The sequence below is a fragment of the Callithrix jacchus genome, chromosome 10, assembly GCF_049354715.1.
Source record: "Callithrix jacchus isolate 240 chromosome 10, calJac240_pri, whole genome shotgun sequence".
Taxonomy (NCBI): domain Eukaryota; kingdom Metazoa; phylum Chordata; class Mammalia; order Primates; family Cebidae; genus Callithrix; species Callithrix jacchus.
The window spans coordinates 76,369,202-76,381,386 of record NC_133511.1 but is presented as its reverse complement, the minus strand read 5'-3'; the positions used below and the strand labels follow the sequence as shown (position 1 = coordinate 76,381,386).

Here is a 12,185-nt window from a genome sequence, read left to right as displayed (position 1 = left end):
CCACCTTTTTTTTTTTAAGTCTCTGATTTCTCAGACTTCTTTTTCTTAAATGTCTTTGTTAGAAATTTAAAGATCATTGAGATATAGATGTTACAAAGAGAGATTTATAAACATCATCCCACTAAGCTGTTGACTTTAAAAACCTTAGAAATTAAGTTGCATGTTTATGTTCAAAATATTCTGTATCCCTGTTTTAAGAATCCAGTTAGTATAATCATTATTATTTGTCTTTGTGTGTTTTTTTTTTCATATTTCCTTCAGTTTGAAAGTGTTTCTTGAATTAGTTTTACAGCTCTATTATTTTATTGATGATTTTTTTTTTTTTTTTTTTTTTTACAAAATTAACATGTGCTTGTCTCTTTTCAGAACTGCCAAAGTGGCTTCTGGCCAGGAAAAACATCTTCTCTTTGAGGTACAACCTGGGTCTGATTCCTCTGCGTTTTGGAAAGTGGTTGTACGGGTGGTCTGTACCAAGGTGAGACTGATAGAGACTTCCACCTTTGAGCTTAAGCTATTTTGGTGGCTGGAACCATATTTAATAGTGTAAGATAATATAATGCAATAAATTTTAATAACTTGATGGTTTTGTAAAACATAGTTTTGATACTGTTATTGACTTGTAGCTAACTGTTTGAATCTTAGAGTTGTCTAATTGCTTTATAACAGGGGTTTTTATAATCAAATTGTTTTTTGCCTCAGTATCTCTAACCATTACATCATACTAACCTATCTGTTTTTGGATTTGTAGCTGACTATAGAGTGCTAAGTTGACACCCTATTTAGCTTTAAGATGATATCTGAAAAATTAATGTTGTCTCAAGATTATTTCTTTTAAGAATATATTCATTCATTAAAAAGAAAAAAGATCCATTGAAACAAGTTTTTTGGGGGATTTTTTTAGTAATTTTTAGTTATGAGATAGATTTTTTGCCATCAATGCATTGTGTTTCTTAGTTCACCTCTAACTCCACTACAAATACAATGGCAGCTGTCATTGAGTATTAGAAAGCCTCAACTACCATGAAGTGGATTCTGACAGACAGTTCTTAACCTATCTGAGGCCATAGACCTTTTGATTAAATGAAGGCATGAATTTTATTAGGCCACCTCCTCTCCCCACCCTGGCTCTAAAACAAACAACAAAATCATCCATATGCATATAAACCATAAATTGGGCATTCATGAGTGCTCTGAAGTTCATTCCTGATCAACCCATAAAGACTTCCTGGTTTGGAGATTTTTCCCTTGAGTCACGGACCCTAGAAGTTACCCAGATAATGCACCTTATTTCCTCAGTAGATTGTCAGTTTTACCCATACTATGTTTCGCTTCCAGTTTATTTAAATAAACATTTAAGCTCAGGTGTGAGGGGCACTGGGAATATATGATAAGTAAAACAGATTTCATGCTCTCAGACTGATCTTTCAATTCTGATCCAGATTACCACAGATTTTGTATTAATCTCTATACTTCCAAACTCTTCTTCAAAGTCTAATTTATGCTACTGTGAGATTAACCTTTCTATAGCACAGCTCTTATCAGATCACTGCCTTGTTTAAAATTCCTCAGTAATTTCATCTTGCCTACCAAATAGCCCCAAATCCTACAATATGGCTCCAAACTATCTTTTCTGCATTAGTTATGATTGTCTTCTTTTGCTCTGCATTTTATGTTACTTTCCTAGTTCAGTGCTTCTGTTTATTGTGTTCCCTCAACTAGGATGTCCATTCCTTCCATTAGGAAGTCACAGAAAATTCCTGTTAAATCAGTTTGAACAAAAACAATATTTATTTTCTCACTTATCGACAAATCATAGCTCCATAGGATCCTAGCTGCAACCTCTGTAGGATTGGTTAAATTAAAGACCCAGCAGATGTCACTTCTGAACTCACTGGTCAGTATTGGGTCATATCCCCTTCATACACCTACACTGTCAGAGGGAATATGATTAGCATGATTGGTTTGGATTAGACTAACCAGGATTGACTCCTGAGTCATTTCGGGGAATGGTGGACACAAAAAATCAGGTTCTGCTGGCAGTGAAAAGAAAGAATGGTATTTGGATGATCAGCCAATAGTTTCAGCCACATCTTTTATTTCTGCATGTCTAAACCTGATGTCTCTAAAGGTCCACCTCAGATGGACCATTAAGTCTCATCCATTAAGTCTTCTGGATACGATTTCTCTTGTCTCTTCCAGATTCGAACAGCACATTATTTATACTTTATAATTAAATTCTGCATTACAAAAACAGTTATTTGTTTAGGTTCTTAGCTCCCCTTAAGTTAGTAATCCCCCGAGGGCAGGAACTATGTCTAGATTCATTCTTGTATCTCTTACAGCCTGTAATATAGTGCTTTGCACATGGCAGGAACTCAGTATATGTTAAGTGGACAAAAAAAATTGTTGAAATAATACTTTTTAAATGACTGGGATAGGTTGAAGCTTTCCTTGTTCAGTGATACAATATATTACCTAAATTACATTTACTGTCCATCTTTATTTCGTAAAGTACTCAGCTCATGTTGAAGAGGCCAATATAAATTGTAGAAAGCTAAGGGAATATGAATATATCAGGTTTCTCATCCCTTAGTTTTTTTTGCTCTTTGACAAACACAGACAAGGTTTAATTTTATTAGTAGTCAAATTCCTTTTTTGCCTCAGTATCTCTAACATCTGTATGTGATTAAACATCTTCCTTAAAATAAAATTCTAAGTAGAGAAACAAAAGTACTAAACACAATTAGATATTTTTTCATGTGATTTTTCTTGATTTTAGAGCTACTCTAAAGAAAATTTTTTATTTACATTCTTCAGGTTCTTTCTGAAAGAATCTGAGAGGTCAGTATTTATATTAGAAAGTGGTCAAGTCTACCATGAAAAACTGATAGGAGGCTAAAAGCTTCACATTTCTTAATGTTAAAATAACTTTAAAAAACTTGTACTTTCTTTGGGAGGCCGAGGTGGGTGGATCACGAGGTCAAGAGATCGAGACCATCCTGGTCAACATGGTGAAACCCCGTCTCTACTAAAAATACAAAAAATTAGCTGGGCATGGTGGCACGTGTCTGTAATCCCAGCTACTCAGGAGGCTGAGGCGGGAGAATTGCCTGAACCCAGGAGGCGGAGGTTGCGGTGAGCCGAGATCACACCATTGCACTCCAGCCTGGGTAACAAGAGCGAAACTCCGTCTCAAAAAAAAAAAAAAAACTTGTACTTTAACCCTCTGTATTTACATTGAGTCTTTATCTTGACTATCTGCCATGTGCTATGATTAGCCTCAAATAATATTTAATCCATTATCAAAAAGATCTAAAATATGTTTACATGAAATATTTTATGGAAATAATATTAGAAAAGTAAGAGATTAATTAAAAATTGGGTACTAAGGTGTCTGTTAAGGACTGTATGAATTGTATTATTTCATCTTCCTTTTTACTTAGACCAACTTCTTGGAATCATTCTTGACTTTTCTTTGTCTCTCATACCTCACAATCAATCCATAAGTGAATCCTGTCACGTTTCTTTTCAAAATATATTCAGAATCTAGCCAGTTTTTACCATCTGCGCTACTACCACCCTATTTCTAGTGACCATCCTCTCTCACCAGGATTATTCCAGTAGCCTCCTAACTGCCTGCTTCTGCTCTTGCCCTGCTTCTCTCTATTCTCAGCATAACAACCAGTCTATTCCAAGCACAGCAACCAGTCTATTCCACATCACAATTTGAGATGTAAAGTAGATCATATTATTCCTTGGCTCAAAACCCTCCAGCGAATTCTCATGTACTTGGAATCAAAGCCACAGTTATTACTGAAATCAGCAAAGTCCTATATATTCTGCTCCCACCTCACCCTCTCCTCTGTCTTCTACCACTTCTCCCTCTGTCCCTCTGTCACTCTGTTCCAAACACTGGGCTTCTTGTGGGACTCTGTTTTCCTTGCCAGGTACACTTCTAAACAGGCTTTGTATTTCCTGCTCTCTCAGCCTGGAATGATACTCCCCCTAGACATCTATATGACTCATTTCTGCACCTCTTTCAGTTCTTAAATGTCAGCTTCTCTGTAAGACCTTCCCCATAACGCCTCAGCGTTCCTTCTCCCCTATTTCATCTTCTCCAGTACACTTATTTTCATCTAGCCTAATCTGTATTTTATTTGTCTATCTCTCCTACCTATCATTGTAACTTGCTTGAGGGCAGAGATTTTGTTTTGTACACACTGTCACTAGTGCAACATCCACATAATGAGTACTCGGTAAATACTTGTTTCAGGAATCCTATGATGAGGATAGTTACAGTGTGATACTTTGCTATTTCTATACTAACCTTACATAGATTATTCCGTAATTTCTTCTGTACTAAGCAGTTCCAAAGGACTACCCCAATTTCCTCAGCTCTGAAGATGTTTTGTAAGCCTCTATAAATTCCTCTTACTTTTAAATTCTATTCTCTACCTCATGTACAGTCTCTTATTCCAAAGAACCTTGTATATTTGCATCTCCAATAGATTTTACCTTCCCAAAATTTAATCGACTTTCTAATTATAAGAGATGGTTCTAAAATTTCTTAGTATGGTATATGACTCATTCTTCAGTATCAGTACTTTCTTTCACTGCCTTCTCAAATAGTGAGCAATTAATAAATGTGTTACAGCTATTACTGTTTTCATTAACAATATTCAAATGTTGGATAATATTTTTAAATGTGTAATCTAACTACCTCACTTTCTGATATCGCTAGGTCCATCAACACATTTCAGAATCTAACTTAAGTCACAGTTTTATGGCCCTCTATCTTTATCTCTCTTCCTGTATTCTTCATTTCTTTCTAAGTATTTTCAGATTTTGCTTGTTCTACTTACTTTGATATGCACTTAATAGATTTCATGGCTTACTTCTTCTTCACCAGTCTTCCATCCTATGTCTTGTGCTGAAAGGAAGTCTTTCACATCTCTAATCTTTCTATGATTATGTCAAGTTCTTCATCCAAGAACATTATACCATCACCTTATTGGCCTCACTCATTTTATTATGCCTCACTCCATGACTCCCCAAAACTTATGAAAGCATTCCCCTCCAAATGCCCCAAATACCTTCTACATTAGATTGTAAACTGGATGGAGGAGAGATACAACCTATAAAGGCACAGCCTTTGGGCCACTGGTTTCACTTCATATTAAATTAGTTTTTTGATAAAACTCAAAATGGCCTTCTGGGAAAGCCACCTTTTATTAGGATTTATTTTAAAACAATTTTCTTGCTTTAGTTTAGAAGTTTTGGTACAAAACAGAACTTAAAGATATTTAAGAAAGTACTTGTTTGAGTTGTAGATCTCATGTGATTGTTGAATTCAAATGAATCCTTTGGTTAAGAAATGCTTTAAGAAATAAAGTGAAAGATTTGTCAATACTGATCTCTAAAATTTATTTCTTAACTCTGAGAAAGTCACCTCACCCATCAACAGGATAATGCCTAATTAATTTTATATAGGGTTATTTTGAGTATTAAATGAGATAAACTTGTATAAGAACTTTGAACACCACAAATGTAGGGGACATGGTATTATTTATTCAGACTCTTACTTTCTTAGGTAATTTGCAAATCCTGAAAACTATTTCCTAAGATGTTTGACTACACATTTGTTCCCCCTTTTTGGGAAAAATTAGTCCCAGAAATGATCAGCTTTTCTCTTTTTCATATTCTTTGTATTTAGATTAACAAAAGCAGTGGCATTGTGGAAGCATCACGGATCATGAATTTATACCAGTTTATTCAACTTTATAAAGATATCACAAGTCAAGCAGCAGGAGTATTAGCACAAACCTCCACCTCTGAAGAACCTGATGAAAGCTCATCCTCTGTAACATCTTGTCAGGCTAGTTTTTGGATGGGAAGGTATATAATGCATAATTACTGTATTTCACTTTTTTTTCCAATATGCAAACAACTAAAATCTTACTAATATTTTTGCTGGTGCTGACTTTAGCATCTTAAATCTTTTTTTTCTTAGTTGGTATTGTATCTGAGATCAGTTTTGGAGTTATTCTGTGCTTCGGATGTTGTTACAGTGCTAAACTAAAGTGGCTTGGATAGGTGTGGTGGCTCACACCTGTAATCTCAACATTTTGGGAGGCTGAGGTGGGTGGATCATCTGAGGTGAGGAGTTTGTGACCAGCCTGACCAACTTGGTGAAACCCTGTTTCTACTAAAAAAAAAAAAAAAATTACAGAATTAGCTGGGTGTGGTGGCACATGCCTGTAGTCCTAGCTACTTGGGAGGCTGAGGCAGAAGAATCACTTGAACTCAGGAGACAGAGGTTGCTTTAACTGAGATCATGCCATCGTACTTCAGCATGGGCAATAAGAGCAAAACTCTGTCTCAAAAAAAATAAATAAAGTGGCTCATATCAGTTAATGTTTCTGTCACACAAGTCTCCAGGAATCCACTCTATATGCATGCATTACAAAGGAGATCGTTAACACCCTCCTTATAATAGGTATTTAAGTTCTTAGACAGTCAAAGCTTTTTAGGGAATTAGGTCCAAGAATTTTGCAAAATCATCCGGTTTTTCTTACAAATGTCTAATTGAAGCATTAAAATTTTAAATATTGGCTTCAGAACTTGGCAGTCCAGAAATGAACCAAATGCATATTCTGAATTACCAGAAGGGAATGAAGTCAGCCAGAGTTTTCTCTGATGGTGCTTGTTTACTCAGGCCTAATACATTATTGTTCTATCTAAACTTTCTTTTCCTTCTCTGTTTTGCTTTTGGCACATGAAAGCTCCCAGCTCTTGCCATTCAACAATCATGATCATAATTTAAATTTGTAAATGTCTCATTGGAAAAAGATTTACATGGATCCAAACATGTTGACATCCGTCTTGCTGTCATACTGGGTGTATAGCAGAAATCTGTATTCACTGTGTCCTTTACTTTAAATTTAAGAATGTGCTTAACAGTGATTTCTTTTTTACTGCTCTTTTTACACTTGCATTTTCTGGTTCATTTTTAATTAACTGGTTTTCAAGTACTGTGTTTCAGTTAAACTGTATTTTCCATTTATTATTTCCTGGTTATCTTTAAGAGAGTTATTTGGTTTTCTAGGTTTGGGCTTATGCAAGTGTTACCAATATGCCAAGTGACTTTTAGAACATTGTAGGCAGTATTTAGGCTTGTCTTTCCTGTATTCTGTAATCTTTCAAAGGCAGGGGTCTGATTTTTCTGCTTTTCTTCTCCTCTCTTCTGAATAATGGTTATTATTTCAATTGTTTTAAAAGCTGAGGATGGTGTTTGCCAATGTATTTAAGCTATATGGTAGCACATGAAAATATTTTTTCTTGTTGCAGTCTTCTTTTTTTTTTAGACGGAGTTTTGCTCTTGTTTTACCCAGGCTGGAGTGCAATGGCACGATCTCAGCTCACCGCAACCTCCGCCTCCTGGGTTCAGGCAATTCTCCTGCCTCAGCCTCCTGAGTAGCTGGGATTACAGGCACACACCACCATGCCCAGCTGATTTTTTGTATTTTTAGTAGAGACGGAGATTCACCATGTTGACCAGGATGGTCTCGATCTCTTGACCTCGTGATCCACCCACCTCAGCCTCCCAAAGGGCTGGGATTACAGGTATTAGCCACCGTGCCTGGCCCTGTTGCAGTCTTCTTAATGAAGCAGGTAAAGGTGTTAGCACTTTGCTGTGCCCTCAAAACTGGAAACTCAGTTCCTGATTAGTTTCTTAGGGGTGCTTCTTGTTTATGTATGGTTTTTGGCTTATAATAATATCCTTATACACTACTTCATAGAAAGACTTTCTAAGTTGAAGGAGGTCTTAAGGGACATTTATGTAGTTGAGCTTTATTTACATCTGATGCATAGTTCCACTGATGGTTTACATTTATTGATTACTTAGAGGGTGTAGAATTGTCATGATGTGATGAATGTTGGCTGATAGTTGTAATCCCATATGGGGTTGTGAGAATTTAAGTAATTTATACATTAAATTCTCACAACTCCATATGGGAGTACAATTATCGGCCCATTTCAGCCAAAGAATCTGAGGTTTAGCTGAATAAATGTCATGATTAGAAATTGTCCTAGCTGAGACTCACATTCAGGCCTGTCTGGCAGTACAGCTGTGCTCTAACCTCTGCATTATTACTTTCTGGTGCATAAAGATCTTGCACACAGAGCTTCTCAAACTTTAATATTAAGTGGTTTTGAGGAGGAGCCAGTGAGTCTGTCAGGCTCCCAGGTAAGGCCAATGTCGCTAATCCTCAGATGGCACTTTGAATAGCAAGACTCTGCTTACCCACATTTTGCCAAGTCCAACTTATACAAGTAATACCTGCAGTTATGTGAGACTCACTGCCTCAAAAAAGTAAGCCTCTTCATAATCAGATGGCTTTAATCACTATAAAGTTTTTCCTTTTGCTTCATTTTCTTCAGAGTAGCCAAAATCTTTCTTAAAGTAGCACAGCACAGACTCTAGCAGCAAAGTGCCTGTGTTCAAATCCTGGGCTCCACTCCTGTGTGATTTTTTTTGACAAAGCAAACTGTTTCCTCAGTTTTCTCATCTTCTAACAGAGGTTAATAACTATAGGATATGCTTTATCGGACTGTTGAGAGAGTTAAAAGACATAAGGTGTTTAGAACAGTGCTTGGCACGTAATAATTAGTCTATAAGGGTTAAGTGTCATTATTATTAAATTGTTACTATATTCCATTTATTGCTTTCAATGGCTGTGCCCTCTGGAATTCCTCCAGACAAATCTGTTCTCTCTTCCAGCTTCTCAGATATTTGAAAACAGTCATCAAATTCTCACTGAGCCTTCTGTTCTCAAAGATAAGCACCACCAGTTCCTTTGGCCTTTGTTTATGTGGGTCTCATCTACATACTGGAAGCTTTCCCAGATTTTTTTTTTCTGTCAGTATGCGTGCCTTTCAGAGTATGAGGCATAAAACCAAATACTCCAATCTACAGGTGATCTAACAGGAACAAACAGCACAGGACTCTCCTTCCTTCTGGTCACTGTGCTGCTAGGAAGGTAGCAGAAAATTCAGAGAACCTTGTACTGGTTCCACTGGCTATTTCTGTGTCTCCCATTCTTTTATGTCTCTCCACAATGCTCTTCTTTGTAATCCTCTGTTTCTCACTTTTAAACTCAAGCCTTCAGAATATTTTATCACTCTGTACGGATTCAGTTATAGTCTTTGCTACTGACACCCAAGCCAACATCCTTAGATAAAGATTGTAAGCTCCTTAAAGGTGGAAACCCTAATTCTTCTGGGTCTGGTACAGACCTAAAAGGCACTTACATGTTGAACTGAAAATATACATATACATACATACATACATACATACATACATATATAAAATATGAAACTCAGATACATTAGGCCCACATCCATCTAGATTTTTATTGTTTTCCAATTCAGTGGCTGCCCTCTTTTCCCTGTTACTAAAGCATAAAACTTAATCTATTACCATATAAAACATTTGTCTTCTATAATGCTTCTTAGACCTAATTATCTCTCAGATGAATTGCTGAAATAAGGCCGTAACCAGTTTTCCTTTCTCTAGACTGCCCCTCATACTGCATTCCCAATTAATCTTCCTAAAGTACCATTTCAGTGAAAGTTTACTACCCCTTGATTATACAGTGGTTCTAATTTGCTTGTCAGAACATGTTCAAACTTAGTATTTTGAACATTTAAAGGTGAGATTATCTCCACTTTAATCTTTTTCTCCAGTTTTTATACCCAAGCATCATGCCAGCTTCCTGGTTACATATACACAGTATACAAAGGCATAAACACATATGATTTTTCTTTTAACCTCTACAGCTTGGTTTATGCACCTAGCATGTCCTCTATTAAAATGCTATTATTTTTCTATCTCATCTTTTCAACAAGTTTGAAATATATTCATCTCTTCCTTCTTTACTTAGTGATTGCTATATTTAATATACATTTGACATTTATTTTTATTTATGTTCAAATCAAAATTTTAAGTACTATCTCAAGCACAGCAGCGAATGAAAAACCTATAGTGATAGCTCCTACCCTTAAGAAGTTTATAATCTAGTGGCTATACTTTGAAACATTCAGTTTCGTACGATTACAAAAGTAATACGTGTTTGATGAAGAAAACCTTAAAAATTACAAAAAAGCACAAAGTTTAAAAGAAATTAAAATCAAGAAACATTTATTGAAAATCTAAGACAAACATGCATATTCAAAGAGATTACGGTTTATGGAGAGATCAGCCAATCAATATGCAATATTTAAGTCCTTTAATTGAGGCAAATGTTGATTTTGAGGGCAGAGAGATGATGTTTTGAGCTGAGTAACTGAGGTTGGAGCTTACTAAACTCACAGGGCAATTTCAGGAACAGAAAATACCATGTCCAAAGGCATATAGCTCATTCAGGGGCACTCTGAATTGTGGCTGGAGCAAATGGTTTGAAATCTTTTTTCGTTTTTTTTCTCAAGAAGATGGAAGAGCTCCTCGAGGACAGAAACTGCTTTCTATTCCCTTGTGTCACTTAAGACTAAGCTATTCTTTTGCTTATATGCCCGTTACCAGTGTCAGCATTTTAAGGCCCCGATGGCAGGATCCATATTTTAGGGAGCTTTGTATTACACATAGTGAATAAATTACATGGTCATGAATCACCTAACAATGTTTTGGTCAATGACAGACTGCATATATGATGGTGGTCCCATAAGATTGTATTGGGGCTGAAAAATTCCTATTGCCTACGGATGTCATAGCCATCCTGATGTTGTGAGGCAATGCATTACTCAAATGTTCCTGGTGATGCTGGTATATAAACAAACCTACTGTGCTGCTCATAGTATAAAAGTGTAGCACTTACAGTTATGTACAGTAATACTTGATAATAACTATGTTACTGGCTTATGCATTTATTATACTATTTTATCATTATTTTAGCATCTACTCCTTCTACTTATTAAAAAAAAGGTAGCTGTAAAACAGCCCAGGCAGGCCCTTCAGCAGGTATTCCAGAAGAAAGCATTGTTATCAAACGAGATGACAGCTCTGTGCATGTTACTGCCCCTGAAGACCTTCCAGTGGGACAAGAGGTGGAGGTTGAAGACAGTGACAGTGATAATGATGATCCTGACCCTGTTTAGGCCTAGACTAATGTGTGTGTTTGTGTCTTAGTTTTTAAGAAAAAAGTTTAAAAAGTTAAAAAAATCTTAAAAATAGAAAAAAGCTTATAAAATAAGAATATTTCTGTACAGCTATAAAATATGTTGGTGTTTTAAGGTAAATGTTATTACAAAAAGTCAAAAAGTTAAAAAAATTAAAAAGTTTGAAAAGTTAAAAAAAACTATAGTAAGTTAAGGTTAATATTTAAGAGAAAAATATATTTTTATAAATTTAGTGTAGCCTAAGTGTACAGTGTTCATCAAGTCTGTATACTACTATACAAGTGGTATACGTTTCTAGGCCAAGCTTGTCCAACTTGTGGCCTATGGGCTGCTTGCAGCCCAGCATGGCTTTGAATGTGGCCCAACACAAATTTGTAAACCTTCTTAAAACATACTATGAGATTTTTTTTTTTTTGCAATTTTTTTTTTTTTTAAGCTCCTCAGATATTGTTAGTGTTAGTGTATTTTATATGTGGCCCAAGAAAGACAGTTCTTCCAGTGTGGCCTAGAGAAGCCAAAAGATTGGATGCTCCTGTCCTAGGCCTTCACATCCACTCATCGCTACTCACTCCCTCACTCACTCACTAGAGCAACTTCCAGGCCTGCATGCTCCGTTTATGGTAAGTGCCCTATACAGGTGTACCATTTTTAATCTTTTATACCATATTTACACAGTACCTTTTCTGTGTTCAGATATATTTAGATACACAGATACCCACCATTGTGTTACAGTTGCCTACAGTGTTCCATACAGTAACATGCTGTACATGTTTGTAGCCTAGGAGCAATAGGCTATGCCATATAGCCTAGGTATGTACTAGGTGAAACCATCTAGGTTTATATACGTACACTGTGATATTTACACAGCAACGAAATCACCTAACAATGAGTTTCTCAGAGCGTATCCCTGTTTTTAAGTAATGCAACAACTATATTGGTTAAATTTGTTTGTATAGATCCAATATGATTAAAATGAGTTATTTCCAGAAAGATTCGACTATTTCCACTTT

The 12,185-nt window shown here is 36.0% G+C and overlaps 1 protein-coding gene across 1 annotated transcript in view; it reads left to right on the top strand.

Annotated features, from left to right (window-relative positions):
- RNF141 (ring finger protein 141) overlaps positions 1-12,185 on the top strand; it is a 31,710-nt gene that overhangs the window by 10,482 nt on the left and 9,043 nt on the right. Inside the window, exons 3-4 of the mRNA XM_002755044.7 lie at positions 367-475; positions 5,714-5,895. Of these exons, the coding sequence (XP_002755090.1) occupies positions 367-475; positions 5,714-5,895 (291 nt within the window). The remainder of the gene's footprint in view (positions 1-366; positions 476-5,713; positions 5,896-12,185) is intronic.